This window comes from Doryrhamphus excisus, chromosome 14, assembly GCF_030265055.1.
Source record: "Doryrhamphus excisus isolate RoL2022-K1 chromosome 14, RoL_Dexc_1.0, whole genome shotgun sequence".
Taxonomy (NCBI): Eukaryota; Metazoa; Chordata; class Actinopteri; order Syngnathiformes; family Syngnathidae; genus Doryrhamphus; species Doryrhamphus excisus.
In genome coordinates, this window is record NC_080479.1 from 6,637,195 (window position 1) to 6,660,702 (window position 23,508).

The 23,508-nt window shown below is 46.7% G+C and overlaps 1 protein-coding gene across 6 annotated transcripts in view; it reads left to right on the forward strand.

The window, feature by feature from the left end:
- Nucleotides 1–23,508, forward strand: part of trps1 (trichorhinophalangeal syndrome I) — a 74,507-nt gene that overhangs the window by 18,378 nt on the left and 32,621 nt on the right. For 3 of the 6 annotated variants that reach the window (XM_058046515.1, XM_058046514.1, XM_058046516.1), the window contains exons 3-9: nucleotides 12,966–13,643; nucleotides 14,769–14,884; nucleotides 16,867–17,395; nucleotides 17,818–18,032; nucleotides 18,115–18,274; nucleotides 18,736–18,979; nucleotides 19,215–19,932. In XM_058046515.1, the coding sequence (XP_057902498.1) occupies nucleotides 12,966–13,643; nucleotides 14,769–14,884; nucleotides 16,867–17,395; nucleotides 17,818–18,032; nucleotides 18,115–18,274; nucleotides 18,736–18,979; nucleotides 19,215–19,932 (2,660 nt within the window). Of the gene's footprint in view, nucleotides 1–4,191; nucleotides 4,297–12,965; nucleotides 13,644–14,768; nucleotides 14,885–16,866; nucleotides 17,396–17,817; nucleotides 18,033–18,114; nucleotides 18,275–18,735; nucleotides 18,980–19,214; nucleotides 19,933–23,508 lie in introns of all 6 variants that reach the window. The other 3 variants (XM_058046517.1, XM_058046518.1, XM_058046520.1) reach the window with 3 other exon arrangements.

Consider the following 23,508-nt stretch of genomic DNA (forward strand, 5'->3'; position numbering starts at 1 on the left):
ACAGGGTGTGTTGTCTCTCAGCTACCACCGTGCCCCGTGGCCAAGCGAACAAGTGTTAACAAGGACTGTGCAGACTGTATTTATTTCATCCATATGCCGGGGAACCATACAGCTGTGGGCCGCCTCCACTGCCAAAGAAATGACTGCAAAGTCGGCTCACACCGTCTGCGTAGACGTTTTGCTGAAGGAGTTCAACCCTATTAGTCACACATTTTTATATGCGCCTATACGCCTGGTCTGCCTTTGTCTCCGCACATTATTCTAGGACTTTGGTTGAGAACGTTCAATTATACAGGCATAGTTGACTTTTACGACATATTTTTCAACATTTTCTCAATCTATTTATTTTATTGGAGGCGTAAAAAAAGGCTGTACAATACTGGGAGATGCATGGGAGTCAAGTAAAGGCTGCTTGAGATGGCGGTGGTGCCTCCGTTAGACGACGACTGGCTGAAGGAAGCGGAGGGCTAACAAATACAAATACTTCATTGTAGGTTTTCTAACATTTATTTACACATTTAGGCTACAAAAGGACAATGGACTAAAATATTTGTCTTATTGATAAATCAATTACTAAGAGATTGATTGTAATTTTTGAAATTGGATTTTAAATACAAAATAATATTTATAATTTTCATTAAAACAATTATTCATTTACAAATTGTTGTGAATGTAAATGTATTTTAAAATATGATCTATAATTTGCTATGTTGCAAAATATTTGTAGACAGTCAATTGAGTGTTTCAATTTTAATTAATTCAAAAAAATGTGCTATTTTCAAATATATATAATGCTATTTCTACATTTTTTCCAAACATTTAATTTTTGCTGACAGAAGATAAATGTTCCCCATCCCTTAAATTATTTTCAGATTAATTTTGCCAATGCATTGCAGTGACACATCCAGCCAATGTAAACACAATGCTAACATTGCTAGCCTGCGTGCTAACTTGGCTCGCTAAATGACCTCTATTCACTTTCAGCCAGCTGGAAGGGTTAGGAATCGCCCTCAGAATGTTCTGAACTCCGTAGCAGTCTTGTCAGAAGAATAATCATCTCCCCCTCCACATCAACGGCGAGGGCGTGGAGAGGGTCCATGACTTCAGATTCTTGGGAGTCCAGATAGCCGGTGATTTGACCTGGACTGAAAACACCTCAGCCATCATCAAAAAGGCTCAGCAGCGGTTACACTTACTGAGAGTCCTCGGGAAAAACAACGTGGCCCAGAAACTTCTGCTGGCCTTCTACCGCTCCTCCATCGAGAGCCTGCTGACCTACTGCCTAACCATCTGGTATGGGAGCTGCACTGCTGCAGACAGAGAGCGGCTGCACAGGACAGTCAAAGCAGCACAGAGGATCATCGGCTGCCCTCTCCCCTCCCTGGCAGACCTCTACAACTCCTGGTGCGTCAGCAGAGCTCTCAGGATCATCCAGGACTCCTCTCACCCTGCCGCACAATTGTTTCAGCCACTACCTTCTGGGAGGCGATACAGATGTATCAGGGCACAGACAAACAGACTAAAAACAGTTTCTTTCCTCGAGCCATCATTTCCCTCAACAAGATGTAACCGTGTAATCAAGGCAACCAATCGTCCTCTACAATGTAGACCCTTTATTTATTATTTATTCTTCTAATTCTTCTATGTATTCTTCTAATTTCTATATTTTGTGCTGGCATACTGTCTTGCACTGAAAATGGAGCTGCTGCAATTTCATTCTACTATATGTAAAATGACAAAGGGCATTCTGATTCTGATAATAGCCGCAGGAGTCGTGTTCAATTCCCTGATGTCAGCATGCCTCAAAGCACGTTTGACCAAATCACTTGCTAGTTTGAGGTTGGCCATGGCGCGGCTTTGTGCGTTCACCCCCGTTCCCTGGCAGCGAGCACAGCTGGGTGGTGGAAGTTACTGGAAGTTTGGATTAGTAGTTTGGAATATCGCATGGAAATGTGCTTTGAAGAGCCACGCCGCAGCCAGATATTTTTTTAACACCATCTATTTATGACGGCTATATGAGCGAAGAAAGAGCGTAATCACGCCACGACAAGCTAAATATCAGCTGTCTTAATGAGCCAGCATAGACCTCTACGGGCATATTAACTTGGGCTCTAACCTGTAAAGGATAATTGCCCTCCAATACCTAATGCAGAGCTGCTGTGTGTGTGTGTGTGTGTGTGTGTGTGTGTGTGTGTGTAAGTGCGGTAATCTCTATGGCAGGTTCCTTGCCATTAGCACACCACCGAACAAGGCAGCAATTCATTCAGCAGATTTAACTGTGTGTGTGTGTGTGTGTGTGAAATAAAAGAGAAAGTGTATGTGTGTCTGGATGACAGGTTTCTAAATGCAGAGTGTGTGTTGTTTTTGGAGAATTGTTTCCGTGCGCCTGTCTGCACCATGTGGCCCTGTGTGGAAAAATGGCCTCTTTAGGGGTTTGTGTGTGTGTGTGTGTGTGCGTGCACATAGCGGTCGGGTCTGCCCAGAGTTGAAGCTGTAAAAACAAAAACGTCTAACGAAGAAAAAAAGCGATATAAGTTGGAACAGTGATGTCAGACCTGACACCTCAACTCAGGCGTTTTCACGCAGCCGCCGGAGAAAACTCAGTCTGGAGGTGAGGGATGGATAGTGGGCAGAGCTTTTAAGATGTGTAGCGAAGCCTTGTGGCTGCTGACACGGGGCGGGTCAGAGGCAATATTGAGAGTTGTCTTTCATGATGTTGCAAGGCATCGCTTCTTTAGTTACATCCATGCAGAGGATTTGCTCAGAATACAGTCTTCCCTTCGCACTTTAAGGTTCATTTTTCAAAAATATTTTAATGATTAAATCATGCTGTTTTGTGATTGAATACAGTCTGTTATTCAGCAAAACATATGCATATTTAAGCATAATGTTATATAATTTTTGCCTAAATGAAGCATTTAGCATAAAAACGGCTAAGTGAACTAAAATACAAATATAAGGCATTCAAAGACGTTGATGTAGTATTGTACGCTGGTCACGAGGTGTCTGTAATGTTACTGTAATATTCAGTGAGACACACTAGCACCAGACTTGATTGCCGAAACAACAGGCTTTTGTTGCAGGCTTGAACGATCTCACATCAGGCACAAAAAATACAGACTAAAAACACCAGCTGTAACCCATGACAAGAGGAAACTCGCCATGACGTCGCTTCCTGTCCACCACTCTCTCTGCTCCCCTGGGGAACACATTTACAGCAACACACGCAAGTCTTATTTTCGTCTTCAATGGTTTATGTCTGGATAAGAGGCATAGAAAACGGAAGAATGGTTTATTTTCTTTTATTATGTTGATATATTGTGTAGTACATTAGACTATAGGGGTGTTATTTCAAGTCTGGAGGGCTCTAAATGTTAAAAATCATGGTTAAAAGGTCATGAACGGGTTTCATCCTCCCCTAGCTACAAAATAATCAATGTCTAAATAAGGAATTACACTTTGCAGTAAATGAGGGATTAGTGTATATTGATAATGGAGATGGTAAAGATATCAGACGTCAGCTTGCGATTTTCCATGCAGACTCTGCAGCAAAGTGAAACTTGTTCAAAACTTGTTCTTAAATTATCACGGTGGTTTTTTGCAGATTCTCTTTTTGGATCTTTTTCGATTTCTTTGGCACAACCGTCGGCGTTAGCTATCTGCGAACAGCCAGCATCACACACATGCAGAAACACTTGACCACACAGATGTAAGCAGATATAGGTACACCCCCACAAGAAACCTGTCTCATAATATTTACAAAGCCTTCCTGCGGCTGCAAATGTGCAGCGATGAACACAGCGCCCACTTCAGCGATTACAAACCTCAGGAAAGGATAAAGCAGACTATTAGGTCACATGACGGCAGGCAAAGTGTTTACATGTCAAATCCCTTCACAAAAGTGGTCCACTAACTCAATTTGTATTACAACAGCTGCAAAAAAGTTCTTTTTGTTTCTGATGGCTGCGCTTGTTGGGTTCCTTTCCACACTCCACATTTAATGTACAACATCTGCTTGGCCTCTGATTTCTCTCTTTTTTGTGTGATTCCGTTAAGTTTCCGCCCCCCCAACACACAAATTGCGGGCTTCACGTTAATCTGATCAGTGAAAAATCTCTATAACTGGACAATGACTTGCTCAACTTATTAGTGCTTTTTGTGCTCCAATTTCTCTCGCCAACCGTCCTCCAGTCCCAACGCCAAGACCATGACCCGCCCGTCATTCCAGGTGAAGATAATGTCGTAAAGGATCTAGACGTCCCTTGGAGACGGCCTGTGGACTTGAATTCACGGCTGGTGAGAAAATATGTCTGATTGGCTCTCCCTTGCTAATAAGAGCGTTGAGGCAGCAAGTCAATTTGCGCTCACAGGCTGTCGATTGGAAAAGGAGCGCATCCGTAGCAACGCTCCAGGCAAAAGCTATCGCCCGTGGTGTTTGATGCACTCCTAATGCGTCTATGAGCCATGTATAAAAGTCAAATCAAAAGCAATGCTCGTGGGTGAGCCGACGTGCCCCCCCCATTTGCTGCCTTAGATAGCATCTGCACAGCATTATGTCTCCTTACACACCCTTAAACGCAGCAGTGTATGGCGTTTGCTACGCATGACTTGGGGATCCAAAGGCATCCTTCTGTGTCTTATCCCACGTGAACCCTCATCTCTCCTTTCTATCTCCATGCGCTCTGTGTTCCGCAGACACTTCCAAACATTTACATTTCTGCTTTCAAGTGCTGTTTATATATGGCTCTTATCTGCTATCTAACACACACCCCGGTGCACATTCAGACGGCGGAGCGGGGGGGGGGGAGACGGGACGGCCGGTGAATCAAACCTCGGTCGTCGGCCTGACATCAACAACGGCGTTGCTATGTCCATAATAGGAGTCAACGAGATGGAGCAAAAGCCAGTGCCACATCGTCAGAAGGAGGGGAGGCTGACCGTTTGCCGTACCTAGTTTGTTGTTTTGGTGGTGAGGTGACGCATGGAACATTCGGGGACTTTCTTTATTTCTTCTTTCATCATCACCTTTTCTACTGAGTTTTCATCTTCATCCTCCACAGTCTTTGAAAGACATGAATGCACGTCTTTCGCTTTTCTGTGTTCTGAAGATATAAAACGGCTCAAAAGAGGCAGCTAAGAATGCACGTCACGGGATGCACCTGTAAAGCCTTTGTGAAAACCACCAAAAAGCACCAACAAGGTTACATTTCCATAATGTGAGCCATATTGTGAGTATTGTTATTATTATTGTTCTGACCATTGTTCTGCCCCAGAACGACGTTATTGGCGTAATGACACCTCGCCACACCACAGTGGCTAGCTACTAGCCGGCTAGCAACTAGCTCCACCACACACTCGCTCCCAGTGCTTCGGGCCGCTAAGCAAAGCTGAGGCTGCACATTGGAGCTGCCGCCACTGCTGCTGTCTTTTTGTTTTGGGGTTTCTAAAGTTAAGGCCTTCCTTTCTTGGCGATGTGAAACCAATCCTGCAACTACAGTATGCCCCATGTTTTGGTGTCAGTCACCAGATTATCGTAAGAAATGGCTGCTTGAGGGAGGTTGAGGAAACCCCACCAAGCCGAAATTACTCATCGGCCCTGACCCGACTCGGAGCACATCCTGACCTCTTGACAGGCCGGTCCATCCAAAAAGAGACAAAAAAAAGGGAACTCTGCTTGAGGGATCTGCCGAGTGTCACACCAACGCGTGATCAGGCCGGAATTTGACACTAGAGCTTATCTGTCTTGAGAGGGAGAGTCTCGGGCCCTCGCTGTGCATGTGCAAGTCTGATTGTTATCATGCCGTTTGACTCCCATCTGCTTTTAAGGCAATGAATTCACATCTCCTCTTCCTTTCTGCTCTCTGCCCTTTAAAACTCCCTCCTGTTGTCTCATCGCTGGTTTCATCGTCCGTGTAGCTGATTCTCACACTTTGTGTACTTCCTAGAAATGATGTGTAACTAGCATCCCGACACCAAATGTCCAATTTCAGCTCTGGCAAGTCTTTCTTTGCTGCAACGGGCAAAGGAGGGCAGTCGCACACATGCCCGGTGCTTCTCAAATGGGGGAGGGGGCGTCCTGGGGAAGTCTTCCAGGTTGGCAGGTCTGTTCATGTCTTCATTGGTGCTTGGACAATGCTTGGTACAGATATGAGGGCTGTCGTCCACTCAGGATTTTCATGGTTAAACGTCATTCCTTACGCTTTCTTCATAGCTGACCAATAGTCAAATATTGTCTTCTTAAGTCCACCACTAGTTGGAGCTGCTATAAATAAACAGATGTCGTGGGGAGCAAAAACAAATTATTGGGAAAACGTATACTGGGCCGGAGCAGAACCCCCCCCCCCCCCCCCACATACAGTCACAATGGTACAATCTTGATCGCATGACCTTGTCATATGATTTGACTGTGAGATTGACAGTTGATTCAGACTCCACCGAATCAAATCGCTGAATAGTCAACCGCCGCCCCTCCCACACCCTTTTTTTCTGTTGTATCCTAAGAGACCGCAACAGATACATCAATAAATCCCCCAGGCTCGGCGGAAGAGGCGGACCAGGCCACCATGTCATGCATATGGGCAACATAGCGGAGTCACAGAAACTCCAATGCAGTTGCTCCTCGCAAGTTCTTCACGCTAACCGACACATTTTAGAATAGAAAGGAAATCCAAAGACTCAACATAATCCACGAGTCAAACCCACAGCATGCTTGCACACCCGCAACTCCACGTGCATGTGCGTCGTAAAGACGTGTCGTTTGCATTCACCATCAGCCATCCTCGTGCCCATGTTGGCCGGGATTGATTGGATCGGTTGTTTTGAAGGAAAGGTGAATATTAATGTGGCCTGCCGGAGTCCCTCCGTAGACAAAAGTTTGGACAGGCTTGGCCTCGTGGGAGCACGCCCTAAAAGTTGTGACTTTGTTGACATTTGTGCATCCAAAAAAAACAAACCCCGAGCCCTGAGGGGACCCTCAGGTGATGCCTTTAATTGTTTTCCTACCAAGCGCCTCGCAGGGACGTGTTCTCTTTTCAGCCTTGCTGCATATCTGAACCGCTGCCAGGATTGCGGTTTTGTTTTGTATTAGTTAGACTCATGCGGAACAAGCCCGCTGCAGATCAGACGACAAGAAGTGATTGACGGCGGGATTTGTTAAGTAGAGGTTTTGCGATTGATACCCCTGACAAGTGTCTTGGGTTGGGTCGTCCCCGGTGCTTTGACTGGCATGCCGACGACACACCCAGCTGTCATTTCTCCAAAACATGACAAAAGGGGAAGCCTCAGCAGCACACCCATCTTATCATTTATCCCGTGGCTGTGATTCATCAGCGCCGTACATCACAGCAGCAAGAAAAGAAAGGCAGAAGGGGAAGGGCTGCCAACAAAAGATAGCAGATGAGGAGATTAAGGGTGTGCTTGGATCAGCAGTAAAATCTTGTGTGTTTGTGTGCCAGGGTTTGTGTCTGTGGGACTTTTTTGTTTGCTAATATCGAAGGGCGTACCAGCAGTTAAGATGTGCGTGAGAACTACGGATGGCATTCCTTTGCCTTAATTAAGGCTCCACACCTGAATGGCATGCAAATGAGAAGTACGGAACACGGTCAAGACTAGAGAAGAGGATGCAGCTCTTTGACATACTTCTGTTGTCTCGTATCAAATCCTCCAAAACCCTTGATGAAATTGATTTGATCATGCTGAGAAATCAGAGCTAATCAGCAAAGTGTTGCCAACCTGCTGTGCACTTTGCTGCAGATTGCAGCATAAAGTGTCGTCATCTAACATTTAACAATGTTTATGGCCTTTATGGTCTTTATTTGCTACCAGTCATGTATAGCAGGATTGGAGGTGGAATCGCAGCATATCATGCCTGGTCTCATATGGCTATTTTAGATTGCCTTTCATCATTTCAACAACATTAGGCTAACAAATAGGCTCTAAATAAACCCCTTTATGGTCTTTATGTGCCACCAGTCATGTCCAGCAGGATTGGAGGTGGAATCGCAGCATATCATGCCTCATATCCTGTGACAATTTATATATTGGCATTTATTATTTAACAAGGTTAAGATTGCAAAGAGACGTGTTGTCCCAGTCATGTATGTTGGCGCTATCCTGGATTGGTGGCAGCAATCGGGTGCATCTCCCGACACCATGTCTTTGCAAAGCTTGGTGCAGAGATGCTGACAGGTGGAGCGTGTGAGACATCACTCTTGACACATCACTCTGTTGACATATTAGCATGTGGCGGTCTTGCCTTTTCCCACCCTTTGCTTTCTTCAGACCTCCGATTGGCTGCTAAGGCGTGGGCATGTCTTTGACGGCCTGTGAATGCATGTTGAGGTGTATCGTGTCAGCCTTCCCTGCATGGAAAGCCACATATTTGTGGAGGCATGGCCGTTGCTGTTAGTCATTGTTGTTTTTCTACAGAGGTTGAGATACTGAGCTATTTGTGTGGAGTTCCTGCGGGCGGGTCAGAGTGCTTGATAACCATCAGCTCCCCACGTGCATGCATGTCTGTGAGGTTTTGGCTTTTTTTGGGGGCTTGTGTGCATTACATTGAAGGACAGAGGAAATGAAAGCTCAGACTGAGCCCCCCTTTGCCTGCTCGGGGCTTTCTGAACCGTCTCTTGTGTCCTTCACATGCATGTTTTAATATGGGATTCTTTCTGTCGGCCTTTTGTGTACAAGCATTTGAGTGGCTGTGTTTCTCATGGCTCGTGTGTAAAAACGCTGTAAATTGGTCTTATTACAAACCATTAAAGCATGAATTACAATCATGTTGAGATCACAGAGGCAGTGACTCTGGCCTGATGGATGTGCTTTGTGTAATGCCATTAAACAATTGGATCTTTGCGTGTTAACAGGATTTTTTCTATTTTTAACATTCAAAGGTCAGAGTCGATTAAAGCAACAGTTACTACATGCATGCATGTGTTGAAGTGGAATTAATCACACTCTCTCATTGCCTTTTGTCAGCGCCGTGACTTAAAAACACAAGAATTGCAACCTTTTGACTGCAATTGACTCTTCAGGCAACTTCCTCTGAGATGGCGAGAGGTGCATATACAGGACGAGCGACGTGACCACACAAGCTATATTTGATGACATTCACACACTCAGACAGTATGAGCAGGGGGAGCGCTGTCTGCTTGTCTGTGCTTTGGTGTGTGTGTGTGTGTGTGTGTGTGTGAGAGTGTGTCTGTTTGCAAAGTTAAAAAGCAGACATAGAGGCCGAACCGTTGGAGGGTCTTCTAAACTGTCCTCCGCCGTTGCAGCTTATTGAAATAACAGAAGAGCTGCATTGTCTGCAGCCCCGCAGCCCGGTCTTGTTCGACCGTTCGACTGAACCACCACCACCCCCCCCAACCTGCTGAAGATGAGGTTTTTTTTAAGGACACGTTGGATTTATCCGGGGTTGGGAGAATGTTATTTGAATGAGCAAATTGAGCACTTCTTCTTTCGCTTTGGGTTTTTCCCCTTCAGGGGTCACCACAGCAAATGACCCCCCTCCATCCAACCCCGCCTTCCGCATCCATCTCTCTCACACCAACTACCCTGCTATTCCTTTAATTGTCCTTTCACAATTCCTGAACATTTGAAGAGGTTTCACATCGTTTTAATGCCACTCCATCATTGAGGGCCCACTTGGTTAGTTTGCTTTAATAATGATTTGGAGTGCATGAGAAAGTAAAAGGGGCCCACATGGTCATTTATGAACAAGTATACTGCAGCTGCAACAGAACCAATGTTTTAGAGTCGGCAAAAAGCAAACTGGATCAAATGGAATCATTGATTCGTCATTGATTTAATCGTCGCAGCTCTAATTACACTAATTAGAGACCCCTGTAGCTCTCATCCATGAAAAAGGTTGAAAGTAGGAATAAACAAGTTTTAAGTGGTCACATATTGATGTCAGCTTGTGAATTGGCATTATGCTTGGTGTGTGTCGGCGTATTTGGAAGTAAGTGGCTTAATCTGCAAGGCGGTCGGGTCAGAATTGCTTTCCCTTCCGAACATCTTCAGCTAGGGATTGGATGAGGTTTTTGTTTGCCTCCCTGCAAAGGTGGTGATCCCCCAGCGCTGTGGAAACACCCACACGGGTTCACCTCAGGATAAAGCTGAGTAGGAACTGGCAGAACCGTGAGAGGCGTGATGAACGAGCGTGGGCGGGTGTGACTGATTAATTGAGAGACGCGAGATGGACCCACTCCTTGAAACCTCCTATTGGTAGCAACGCAGGCTGATTATCCGGGTGTGTCTGCACATCATTTAGGCCTCGTCCTCCAATAACAAGCGCTTGTGTCTGATTTCTGTTACAGCTTGGCCCACTTCCATCCATTTCTATGTTTTGTGTGACGGATGACTTGAGAGAGACATGTGAAAGATGGACGGCTATGGATTGGTGGTAAAGGCGTGGAAACAAGCCATTTGGCAGATGGGTTTGGGAGACAAAGTCCTTGGTGCGTCTGCATGTGGTGAGCACGGTCCGAGATGGGAGCAAGTTGTGCGACAGCTACACAAGCGGTTGATTAGATTGTCCGGTGGGTAGCTGCTGCTGACCGGCATCCACCCTGACCAATCTGCTGCCAGCCTTGGCGCTAGTTCCAAAGGTGCAAGAATCGGGAATGTTCGCCTTAATTCTGCCCGAAGAGCAAACAATCACTTGTTGAAACGATACTGCTGCAGCCCATCTAGGCGGCAATTTAAAATCCACTATGCTGACATAACGATCACCATTGATGAACTGATCTTGAAGTCCTAGCCGTTCCAAACCACTTGCAAACGCCTCAAAATCCAGCTTGCCCGCCGACTTGTCTTCCAGTCTGGTTCCTGTGACGGCGCTGCTTGTCTGCACAGCATGAGCTGGCATGTTTGTGTATCCAAGCGCTAAAGCATATAGCCACATGGATACTGTATATACAGTCCAGCTTTCATCCACGTCCACTGAGAAGTCATCATGGACAAAGAAGTAACTCCCAAGTTGGGACTGTAATTTTGTGCAAAGCTAACAAAATCCAGCTTTTTTTTGCAGTGATGTGCTTTTAGCTGCGTCTGTGCTTGGGGGGGCTGTCAAAGTAATATTTCTGCACAGTCAGCACGCTTGTGTAGCAGCTAAAATCACAGCATATATGCATCATTTTAATGCTGGTTTTCTATTTTCTATCTTGACCGCTCTTAATCTTAGCGCTCATGTCGGCGCGGCCGTCTCCGGGCGATTTTCAGCAATTTGACGTAATGGTCTTGCAGGCTAATTGGCGTTGATGGAAACGATTAAGCGAGGCATTCATCCTACCTGTCGCATCGGTTAGCCTGTTTTGGGGGGCTAAGTTTAGCCAGTCAGTGTGTTGTGGTGGCTTGCGTGTAATTGCAGCTGATGCTAATGGTTCCCGTCTGTGCATACAGCCCTGAGCGTTCTGCAGTCGTTGCTGCAAGTCAAGAAACACACACTTATTTCATCCTGTCATAAGCTGGCACGGTCTTTGTGGAAGCCATACCCATCGCAGACGTCCAATTAGCTGCCATTAAATTCACACTTTTATTATCATCTTTTTGAAAGACGCAGATGGAAACGCCATTTAGTCAATAGTGAGCTCCTTTTAAAAAGCCTGGATTTTTTTTGCGTCATGGCTTCACCACAACGATGTTGTTTTCCACTTGTGTGTGTGTGTGTGTGTGTGTGTGTGCACGCGTGCATGTGAGATGAATTTTGGCTTGGGTGTGGTGAGCATCAGATGAGATTTTCCTCTGCTCCCTGGGCTCACTCATGCACGTGCGCACACACACACACACACACACACGCACACACACACGCACACACACACGCACAGCCTCAGACAGGGCGAGGAGTGCCAGGGTTGGTGGAGGCGTGGGCCCTGGCAGACGTAAATTACTTTATTTTAATAGTAGTTTCATAGCTGAGGGAAAGACGGCACCGTGGATTCAACAAAGAACACGGACTGTTTTCTTTTATGATAGATATATATTTATTATGATATTTCTTAGTTATTCGTACATTGTAAATTATTCAACATTCTCATTTTTGTGTTGTTTTTTTATTGACTAAATCGATGGTCTTTGCATACATGGGATCCAGTTAGTGATTTAACATTTTTACCAAATGTATGTATTTTTTCTATTTGTTCTATTCTAAATATGCCCAGGTCAGTAAAATATTTTATTCATTTTTGTGTGAATTTTATTGTTATTCTGCATTTTTATTCTGTTTGAAGCAAATGTATTATTATTATACAAATATTATTGACAAATGAAAATACATGACAAAAAATAAATAAATAAATAAAAATAAAAAATAAAATCTGTCTTTTTGTAGCAAAACCAAAATGAAGGCCATTGGAATCCAATTAGTCATTTTTCTGATAATATTTACATATGCCAAGGACCGCAACACATTTTCTGAGTGAACCCATCAATGTATTAGTTATTTTGTGTCTGTTGAATGTTTTGGTGGTGTACTCATTGATCGATATTATTAGCTGGGTTTTCCCTCTACAGCGATCAAAGGACGGTAGATGAGGGTTGCGTTTAGCAGCAGAAAAAAATAATTGGATCATTGGATCCTGGCTTTAAAGAGAGAAAAAGCCTTAGAAGACACATAAAAGTGAGTGAAAATGCCTCCGCAATGACAATACTTTTCATTTTTGCAAATGAGCCGGCAGAGAAAGGCGAGATGATAGAAGGGTAGCATTAAAGTGGGGGGAGCAGACACAAAGAAAATGGAAAGACCAGTTTAGGACGGTTTTAGGAGGCAGAAAATGATTGAAAAGCGTAAAAAAATAACAATCTGGGCCTCCATCATCCGTCCTCGTGATGGATGGTCTTTCTGTGATAGGATTGAAACCTTCTTCTCCTTCTGTTTCCACTAACAGAGATGATTTTCCCGACTTGTTGGGAAAATCCCAAAAGAAAGGGAGCTTTTTTCAAGCATCTTTCTCCCATCTTTTCAGAGATGGTAAGGAAGAAGAATCCCCCTATCCGGAGCGTGGGAGGTGAGGAAGAGGAGGAGGAAGAGGGGAGGAGGCCGGCGGGCGAGGAGGAGGAGGACGACGGCGAGGAGGAAGGGCGAGTGGCAGCCGAGGCCGACCGGATAAGCCGCCCCTCCGAACCCGAGGAGTGCGTCCGAGGCGGAGATGAGGAGCAGGACGAGGAGGAGGGAGAAAGTGAGTGCATTTCCTCATCTCTCTCGCCCTCGTCTGTCGGCACCGAGGAGCGAGGCGGGAGGCGGGGAGGAGGCGGAGGCGGAGCGGGCAGGACCCCGCAAGCAGGACCCAGACCCGAGAGCCGGTCGGACCCCGAAGACGGCGACAAGGCGCGCGACGAGGAGGAAGACGGCGACCTTGCCTCCCCTCGCCTCTCCACGCCGCGCCTCCTCCCTGCGAGGCAAGAGCCGGGAGGCGAGGAGTCGACCATGGACACGCCCCCGCTCTCCTCCAGCCCCTCCCCCAAGCTCCAGGACTTCAAGTGCAACGTGTGCGGTTACGGTTACTACGGCAACGACCCCGCCGACCTGGTGAAGCACTTTAGGAAGTATCACCTCGGCCTGCACAACCGCACACGGCAGGACGCTGCCCTCGACACACACATCCTGGCTCTCCACAACATGGCGCCCCCACACACACCTCTAGGTAACTCCTAGCTTGGCTTCTTTTGCACCCTCTTTGTGTCCACATTGTAGGATGTAGCTCTCACAGATCCCACAGTCGTCCATTCCTGCCCGACTGGCAACACGCCGTTCTGTAGCTTTAACGCTAATGAGCCGGGTTCGTGCACTTTATCCCTGTTTTACATAATCACAGACAACAAGGTAGCCAAGGTTAGCGTAGCCATGTGAGCTGCAGTGCTAACACTGCACTCGCGTGCTGGCGTGGCACGTTTTGGAGCATAATTGTCCTGCAAATGATGGCCGAGAGAGGACGTCACTGTCACCATGTCTTCTTGAATAAACCTTCATTCCTCATTGCAATGAAGATGTCATGAGCTTTTCCATCCAACTCATTCAACAAAAAAGACCACGTCGAGAAGACCCCAATGAAAGTGAAAGTGTCTCCTTCGGCAAAAACTTGCAGTGTTTCTATTTTGGAATCGGTGTGACTTTCGTCATTTGTCCGAATATTCACATTGTGTCCATGCAGATGCCAGCTTATTTGCATATGCTATCCTGTGTGGAATACACCGTTTATGCTAATGAGGAGTAATGTTTGGTCAAAGCACAATGAGGTGCTCTACTTGGGAATCACGGCACTCCCAGCTTTTGTATTATTTATTTCTCATGCCACAAAATGGCATCAGATGGTGTTTAGTACACAACTGGCACAGAGGAAGCAGTTTACTGTGTTTATTCAAAATGTTTGCAGTATTTCTTCACGTAGCTATGGCTTCATATCGCCGTAGTCGGTTCACCATCGCTAGTACTCCTGTCAATACTTCCAGGAGGAAGGGCTAGCAGCTTGCTTGTCACTCCTCAGCACACTCACTTGTGTGCGTGTCTGTGTGTGTGTGTGCGCGTCCCGCCAACAGACACACATGCAGATGTCAATTTATCACGGCTGGCAAAATCATGTTTATTTATCCTGTGCTAATGGATTTGCTAATTTTCGCTGACATTTTAACAGCATCATGCTAGGCTAGGCTAGCCTGTTCGCTGAAGAAAAACTCTGACAGTTAGGCGGCATCTTATTTTAAGATGTGTGGCGAAGCCCGACTCCTGGCCCCTGCAACTCTGACCCAGCCTTCCTTTTGTGTCTTTGCAGACTTCCAGGCAGGACAAGGACCCAGGACCCAAGCCAAAGAGTCTGGCAAGAGCAGGTCGGATCTCCACAATCAGCAGCACAGGACCGTGATGATGAATGGCACATACGACGTCCAGGTGGGAAGACATTTTAACATGTGCTAAATGCGTAGCTAGCAAACAAAGCCATTGGTGGGATAGCGTATGAAAAGGTAGGATGGGGTCGTGGTTTTTGTGTTGTGGATCATGACGCTCTGTTTTTGTATGTCCAACAAAGCCTTGCTTAGCGTCATTCATTCTTTCCAGAAGGTCCCACTCTCACCGAAACAGACAGAAACTGAATCAATTGAATCAACTGAATCTATAAGAAATAATTTCCACCCAATGAATCGGTTCCAGAAAGCCAAAACAGGTTTACTAGTTTTACAAGCAGGCATCTAAATAGTGAACATATACAGAATGAATGAATGAACGGGATAAATTGACATTTCAGGCTCGCTGTGACTCCTCCCAGACTCCTCCCTTTACTGTTTTTGTTGTTTGTGTATTTCTACGTGACAGCTACCCATCTCTGATAAGAGTGGGATGAAGGATGCAGAGTCTTGAGCCCGCAGGAACAGTGGAGTTTTGTCGTTAAAGGCTCAGTAAGATGACCTAATATGCGTGTGTGTGTGTGTTTTGTGTCAAAAGTCAAGGAGTTTCCTTTCATTTAAAGCAAATAATGACCCCAAGTCACATAACAGGCGCCGAAAGAAGTCAGAAATAGAAAATCCAGCACGGTGCGTGAAGAAAAAGTCGAATGAAAGGAGTCTCTATTCTTCTCATTGCCTTGCTTCTTTCTCTCGCTCGGCTGCCCGCCCATGTTTGGAAAGTTCCATGCTGTCATTTGCTAAGACGGGATTCCTCGTGGGCCAATGAGATTTCAAGGGGAGATAAATAATACAGAGACGGGGAAAAGAGTGGAAAAGTCCAAATGTAAAATTGAGTGAGGGAGGCTCCATCCATCATCGGTACTGTAACCTAATCCTCAGCCTCCAAGCATTTCTATGCTAATTGTTTGCCTTTCTAATGAAGTTCTCCATGAAAACCAATGCTGAGAGTCAAAATTTAAATTCATAGGGACGGGGAGCGCTTTCTGTCCTGACAAAGTGCCGTTGCCGGACCGCCTACAGTCCACATCAGACCGCAGATCTGCACGGAGATAAATCTACTCCGTACAGTAGTAATGTCATTGTAAGCCTGCTCCCCCCCGAAACCCCTTCCATCCATCCAGCAGCAGCAGCACGTTTGTAATCACCTACATGTCTACAGGCCAGCCTAATAAAAACCAGATGAGCGTCAGGTTTCCTTGGCCTCCTCCAATGGAGTAGCACATACTCCCAGGCCTGGGATGTATGTTATGGCTTGCTTAGTTAGACTTGCAGCAGCATTTAATTGCTTGTGAGTACATGCACGCATGCATACATGGAGAGTGTGTGCTTGAACGTATCCAGGGTCACCCTTCTCGGTGTACTCAAGAAGCGATGCAGTTTTACAAAAGAAAAAAAAAGACACTTTTAAAACGTGGCAGGACACTTGGATGCCTTTCAGTGTGTAGAAACACATTAAAACGACCCATTTTCACAGCAAAACTTCATTTTTGTATCCACAATGGAATTAAGAGACTGAAAATGATACATGCGTATTTCCTCAGGCAGTGGCGGACAGCAGCTACTATCTCCAAGCTAGACACAATTAGCATCCTCATTAAACACCATCGCTGTATATGGCGTCCGTTTCACAGAGGGATGAATAGCACTTGGCTGTTTGGTGGTAGGCGCTGGTATGTTATTGGTCCAAACCTGTGGGCATCCCAGTGATGATGATGTCGGGTTGTGGTCACTTCGTGGCAGCAAGGACACTAAATATTGAGACGTTATCTTCCATGATATTAGCTTAACATTGCATGACTGTTTTGGCTTCTCGCTAGCTTTTAGTTTTATTCACAATACATAATCAATAAATACCAAACCCCGCCCCCAGTCTATGAGTCTAAAAAGATCGGGTACCATCGCTGTAGTGAATCAATTGACTTTCTATATTATTGAATGTCGAAGTAATCTGTTTTCTTTCTCCAACAGGTGACGTTGGGCGGCACGCTAATCGGAATCGGCCGTAAGACCTCGGATTGCCAAGGCAACACCAAGTACTTCCGCTGCAAATTCTGCAACTTCACCTACATGGGCAGCAATTCCGTAGAGCTGGAGCAACACTTCCTGTCCGCGCATCCCAATAAAGTCAAATCCCCGCCAGCCACGCCCCTGCTGGCCAACGACAACCAGGGTAAGGGGAGGGGCCCGATTTTAGAGGGGGCGGAACGAGTGGCCGTTCGAGCTGAAGACGACTCTCTTGTCGGCTATTCCATCCCGATCCGGGCGGATTCATCGAGATGGCCGGCGGAGGGACAGCAGGGGGCGTACTACTGGTGCAAGTTCTGCAGCTGGAGCTGCGAGTGGACGGGGGGGCCAGCCAAGCTGTTGGAGCACTACGAGCAACGACACAGGATCAACACGAGGAGCCCCCACGACTCCTCTCCCGGAGACAGAGGAATCAGACGGGATGGAGACTTATCCAAAAGTCGCAAGGATCTTTTGTCCGGCTCCAACCAAGGTAATCCCAGACCAGCGCTTTTGCAGTACACCATTCAAAACACTAGAGCCATCCTAGAGCCCTCCTGTCCTGTAGAGGATCTTTGTCTAGCATTGTTGCAGGACGTCATTTAAAAACAGCAGAGTTAATTGAAGGATCTTTGCTAAAAACACAGGGTCCTCCTGTCGTTTAGAGGATCGCGACTGGCGTTTTTGCAGCAGCAGGGCTGTCTTGTCACAGAGAGGATCTTTTGACTAGTGTTTTTACATTCTATGTTTTCTGAAAAGCGGCCGAGCGCTCCAGTCAAATAGAGGATCTTTGACTATTTTTCAGTAGTCTTTTAAAGACAGCAAAGCGTGTGTCACAGAGAGGATTGTTTCTCGCGATGTAAAGGCTATTAATGACTCCAGTATCCATTTTCCTATCATACTTGTCACCCCCAGGCGATCCCAACAGCGGCGACACGGACGCGGTGGTCACCAGCTACAACTGTCAGCTGTGCGACTTTCGCTACTCCATGGCCCACAGCGCCGATGTGATCGTGGTGGCGCCGTTGCTGCTGCACTACCAGCACAATCACTCCATCCAGCGCTGCTGCATCCAGCACTGCATGTACTGTCCGCGGGGGCTCTGTCAGCCACAGAAACACCTGGGCGAGGTGAGACTGCTTCGAATGTTGGCATTTTCTGCTTTTTCTGACACCCCCCCCCCCCCCCCCCCCCCCCCAACCCCTCCCACAGGTGTCCCACCCATTTGCGTGCCGGAAGCCCACCTGTTCCAAATGTTGTACCAAGTTCCCGCTGTCCGCCAAGCAGCAAGACCCTGGCGGCTCCACACCCCCTCACGCCAGAAGTGACCCCAGTGTGACCTTTCACCCCTCTAATCCTGTCATTTCTCAAGGTAAATAACATGGTCATTTGGAGTGCATGAGAAAGCGAAACATTAGACATAGCTTTGTTTGTCATATGGTATATGACTAAGCAGTCCCAGAACCACAACCGATGTTGGAATCGCGGTAAGGAGCAAATGATGATGAGCACGTTTGAAGCATTATAGCCATCGAAAGCCATCGAATGTGTCTTATTGCCGTCTTTCTTCTGTGTAAAAGGAAGTGTGTGGTGGAAGGCAGTGTGCTAGCATGAATGAACTAACACATACACATGCAAGCAAAAACTGGGATATTGTTTGTGAAATAAAATACTGGCACGTCTTTCCAACATGGATATGCATTTACATAGCATTTCATGTAGGTATTTTTTTTGTTAAATCCTTCCACCTGAAAGCTTCTAGCGGTGTTGGGGGTCCGCGGTTTAGGGTTTCTTAAAGGTTTCTTCTCGCCTCACGTAAATGTGCTTCCCCAGGCTCAGGCGTCACCCACTTGTGCGACCAGTGCGCCTACGCCACCGGCGACATCGACGTGCTGCTGCAGCACTACGACAGCTGCCACAGCCTGATCAACCTGAAGGGGGCGGCGCCGCACGTCAAGGCGGAGGAGGAGGCTGGGACGGACGGCAAGGAGGGCCGAGGCGGAGGCGAGAGGGAGTACTCGTGCACAAAGTGCCACTTCATCACGGAGGTGGAGGAGGAGATTTTCAGACACTACAGGTGAGCGGGGATCAGCGTTTATGGCGTCATTACGTAGGACACCTGTGAATACATCCAGGGGCCATGCTGTCATTGTTAAAGTTGATGTAGTCCTGCGAGTGCGCTTCGGTGAGCATTTTATGACATCTTCTCAAAGGAGCAAAAGTGAGGGTGATGTACGTTAGAGTAGTTTGTGTACAGCTGGTGTAGCAGGATAGATTTGCCCTCAACCAATGTTTTTATCGTCTCTGTTCAGGCGTGTCCACTCGTGTTGCCGCTGCCGACACTGCGACTTCACGGCCCCCGACTCGTCGGCGCTCCTGGACCATTTCAACACGGCCCACTGTCACGAAACCCCGCCTCCGCTAAGCTCCATGGTGACGCCGTCCCTGACCTTCTCGGCCAATGGCTGCTCAGCGCCCTCCACCTTAGCCATCAAGGAGGAGAGCAAGGGGGATCTTCGCCTGCTCTACTCCCTGGCGCCGCCCGAGGGACGCTTGGCCGAGGGGGGGCGGGAGGAGGTCATAAAAAGCGAGGGCAGCGAGGACAAAGAAAAAGAGCGGGAGAAAGGCTGGGTCCTCGGGGAGACCAGAGGCGGTGATCAAGCCCACGGTCTCCTCTGGGTGCCAAAGGAGAGAATGGGACCCGAAAGAGGGGCAGGAGGCGGGAGCCCCTCGCTTTTCCCCTCCCCGCTGTCAGTGTCGTTTATTTCCGCCAACCACGAAGCCTCACAGCATAAACGAGGCGTGGCCTCGCCTAGCATGGTCTACCTGGGAGATACCAAGTCCTTTTTGGGAGACGCCAAGCTGTACGGAGGAGGGGGGCGGCCCGGAAGCGGAGCCACCACCACTGCTATGGGAGGGGAGAAACTGAGCCAGATGCCCCCTCAGCAGCAATACGCAGGTGGAGGAAGCGGAAGTGGGGGAGGACAGGAGGTGAAAGCTGCTAAAGAGGAGTCCCAGTCGCTGTTACGGGTAAACACTTTCTCTTTACGCTAATCATATTTTCTTAATTATCAAATATACCCTCACCAGACAAAGGCTCCACTGTCTTTTTGTGGGGGGGAAGGCAAACTTTTGTTCCCATGGCAACCGTCTGTCAATTCAAGTTTGCCTCACCGGCCTGTCGGTCCAATACAAGTGATGTCATGGGCTGGTGGCTAGCCGATGGCGGTTTACTGTTAGTGGCGCCGCTTATTGCCGATGATCACACAGGCCGTAATGTCGCATGTGTGGGTGGGTGCAGAATCAAGGCCTGGACGGAGTGGTGTGACAGTGGGACGCAGAGTGACTGAATGTGGGAGTGTGGATGTTGTACTGCCTGGCTTCCTATGCTGTGTGTGCGTGCGTGCGTGCGTGTGTGTGTGTGTGTGTGTGAGGTGTTGGCAGCAACTTGGCAGGGTGTGTCGGCAAGAGGTTTGCTCATTTTCTTGGGTGGGGCAGTGAGAAGAACATTTAGATGAGAAGAAAAGAAGGGGAGTCGTTCAAAGAAATGAACCCCTTAAGGGTGTTCATGGTCTTATATCATCCTCCGTAAGCGCTCGGTATATCTACGATTTATCTGTACGGAGTGGATAAGGATGGCAAGCTAAACTAGGCCATGTTGGGTTTTTTCTGAATTACAATGTTCATGCCTCACAATCAACCTTTTTATGTGAATGATGAATGTCCACGGATGAGCAATGGTTGTTGGTTGTTAAATAGGCACATTTTATTCAATCGGAGACTGAGGGCATAACTGTATGTACACTGCATAGTATAATACTAGAGTCAATTTGTAAACCTTATTCAGGGCAAGACCTAAGAAAACAACACACCCCAAGTTATGGAGATTTTTGTTTTTTATTTAAGAGGAGACTGAGGGCAGAGGCTGCTGTCCATCATGAAAAAATACTGTAAATTTGTCATTCACCGCAAGAAAAGCTAACAACAATGTATGAAAAGAGTTGTTGGAGTCAGGAAACAAGTTTCATTCAAGAGACTGAGGGCAAAGTGCAGTAGAGTGGAGACTACGGAGTATCATAATAAGGCAGCGGAGAGAACAATGTGGTTATTGGTAAAATTAAAATTTTTCTGGAGGGCAGTAAAGTGGAGACTATGGAGTGAAGTACTGCAGTGTGCAGAGGTAAAGCACGGTAACAGGGTAAGTTTTACAATATACTATACCTTAGCATGATATATACTGTAGCACAATATATACCTTAGCACGATATATACCGTAGCACAATATATACTGTAGCACGATATATACTGTAGCACAATATATACCATTGCACAATATATACCATTGCACAATATATACCGTAGCGTCTGGAGCCACAGAGAGGCCAGCGCAAGGAAATGGGCAAAAGTATTGGGACAGCTACTGGAGGTGCAGATTCTATCCATCCTTTGAGAGGCTTGTGAGTCTTTACACATTTAGTGACGAAGTGACGTTTTCTTGTGTTTCCACTTGTGTCAGAAGAAGGGGTACTGCAAGGACGACCAAAGCCAAGGTTCTCTTTAATAGCGAGAGCTGAGAGCGATTGACTGCTGTTGCAATCTTCAATATTTATCCTGCGTTTCCATGACATGCACGCAACACGGCACCACTCCACGATGAGTCAAAATGATGAGTCAACACCGGGCAGGGCAGGGGAGGGGCATGGTTCTCAGCTCAAAATCTTATCTCACACATAAAAAGAAAATCGTGAATGAGCATCACCATGGCAACTACTAAGGATACCAATTCCAACCCCTTCAGTTGTAAAAGCTAAATCAACTTTTTTCTTTTCCTTACTTCACTTTTCACTGTCCGATGAAGTGAGGGAGGAAGAGATTGATCCATGAAGGTGTTAAAAGACCAAAAAAAGCAGATACACAATTAAAACATTGCTCCTTCTCCCTGTTTGTTTTCTTTCCATCCTTCTTCCACTTCTTTCCTCAAAGGACGCCTGATACAGCGGGATCAATAAACAGTGCAGGCATGCACACTCACGTCCAGCTCTTCCTCTTAAAGGCCTGATTTGTAGTGAAGTATTGCATTGTTGAGCCACATCTCCCCTCCTGTTGGCTTTTTGTGTGGGGATTTATTGCCCGACAGCAACTCGGCTTTCTACCTCTTAGTGTGAAGCCTAGCGCAAGTGTGGCAGCTTTTGGAGAGTTCTAGAAATGGGAACGGTCGGTTGGAGACCAATTTTATTCAAGAGGAGACTGAGGGCAAAGTGGAGACTCCGGAACGCAATAACACTGCAGCACACGGGTAATAACACATCTTTTGGAAAAAGACATGCTAACAAATGGTTGGTAAGGAGACAGCTTTTATTCAAGAGGAGACTGAGGGCATTATAAAAGGGGAGGCAGGTGTGATAATGCTTAAGCGTCCACAGATGGAGACACGCTAACAGCAGCAGCATAAGAGAAATTAAATAATGAGAGAGTAGAAAAGAGGAGACTGAGGGCAAAGTGCAGTAAAATGGAGACTATGGTGTGCAACACCGCAGTTGTTCAAAGCGAAGGGCAATCTGAGATTTGCAAAAGGTTTTATATAGGCAGGAATAATGCGTGGCCGTACCGCCATCCATCCATTTTCTATACCGCTTATCCTCCATAGAGTCACGGGGGTATGCTGGAGCCTATCCCAGCTGACTTTGGGTTAGAGGCGGGGTGCACCGCCCTTGACTGGTCCCCAGCCAATCGCAACAGGTCCGACAGTCAGACAGCGTCTGGGCGTACCGGTTTTCCCCAGTGGAACAGCGTCCTGTGTAGCCGGTAGGAGTTTGTATGAATAGCTTCAGTTGATTGAGTCTATGTCATTAATACGCAGTGGCGAAAAAAATTGATGGATTTGACACCTCCCACACGATACTCTTGAACTACTTGAGCCCCCCACGGTTTTCCAGGATGGACTACTAGCCAGATAAATGTCCATGTGTTCTTTCAGCACATCAGAGAGGAGTTTCACTGAAGTTCTTTTTGTTTACATTTCTGCCCGACGGAGCTAATTATGTTTAAAAGTACGCATGCACATACACACAAAATTGCATGATATATTTCCATAAAGTTCTCATTACTTTGCATTCCGTTTCCAACCACCCCCACCCCACTCTCCTTCTGCCTTGCGTGTCTGTGCGACTCCTCTCTCGGCTCGTGTGTACTTAATGATGTGCGTTGCATCCCGGCATTTGCATTCCATCTGCGCGTGTGTGTGTGTGTGTGCGCGTGTTTTGTAAGGAAATTAAAGCGTGAATGCAAAGTTATTTTCCGTAGTGATAATTTAACATCCCTTTATATCCGCTACAGGAAATTGTGGGGCTTATATGCTTGTCTGTGTGTGTTTAAAGCAAAACAGAGTCAAACTAAAAGGATTTAGCCTCTGAATGATGCTCCAGTGTCCTATTTACCTCCCCGTGTAGCTTACAATTACAGTCTCCATGAATGTTTGTTTAGTGCAGTCAGTACCACTTCACAACTTCTACTGACTTTTGGTATTTTGCTAATCTATATTGATAAGCCTAAACGTCCAAAAAAATCCCAATAAAAATATGTTTGAAGTTTATTTTTTGTATTTGT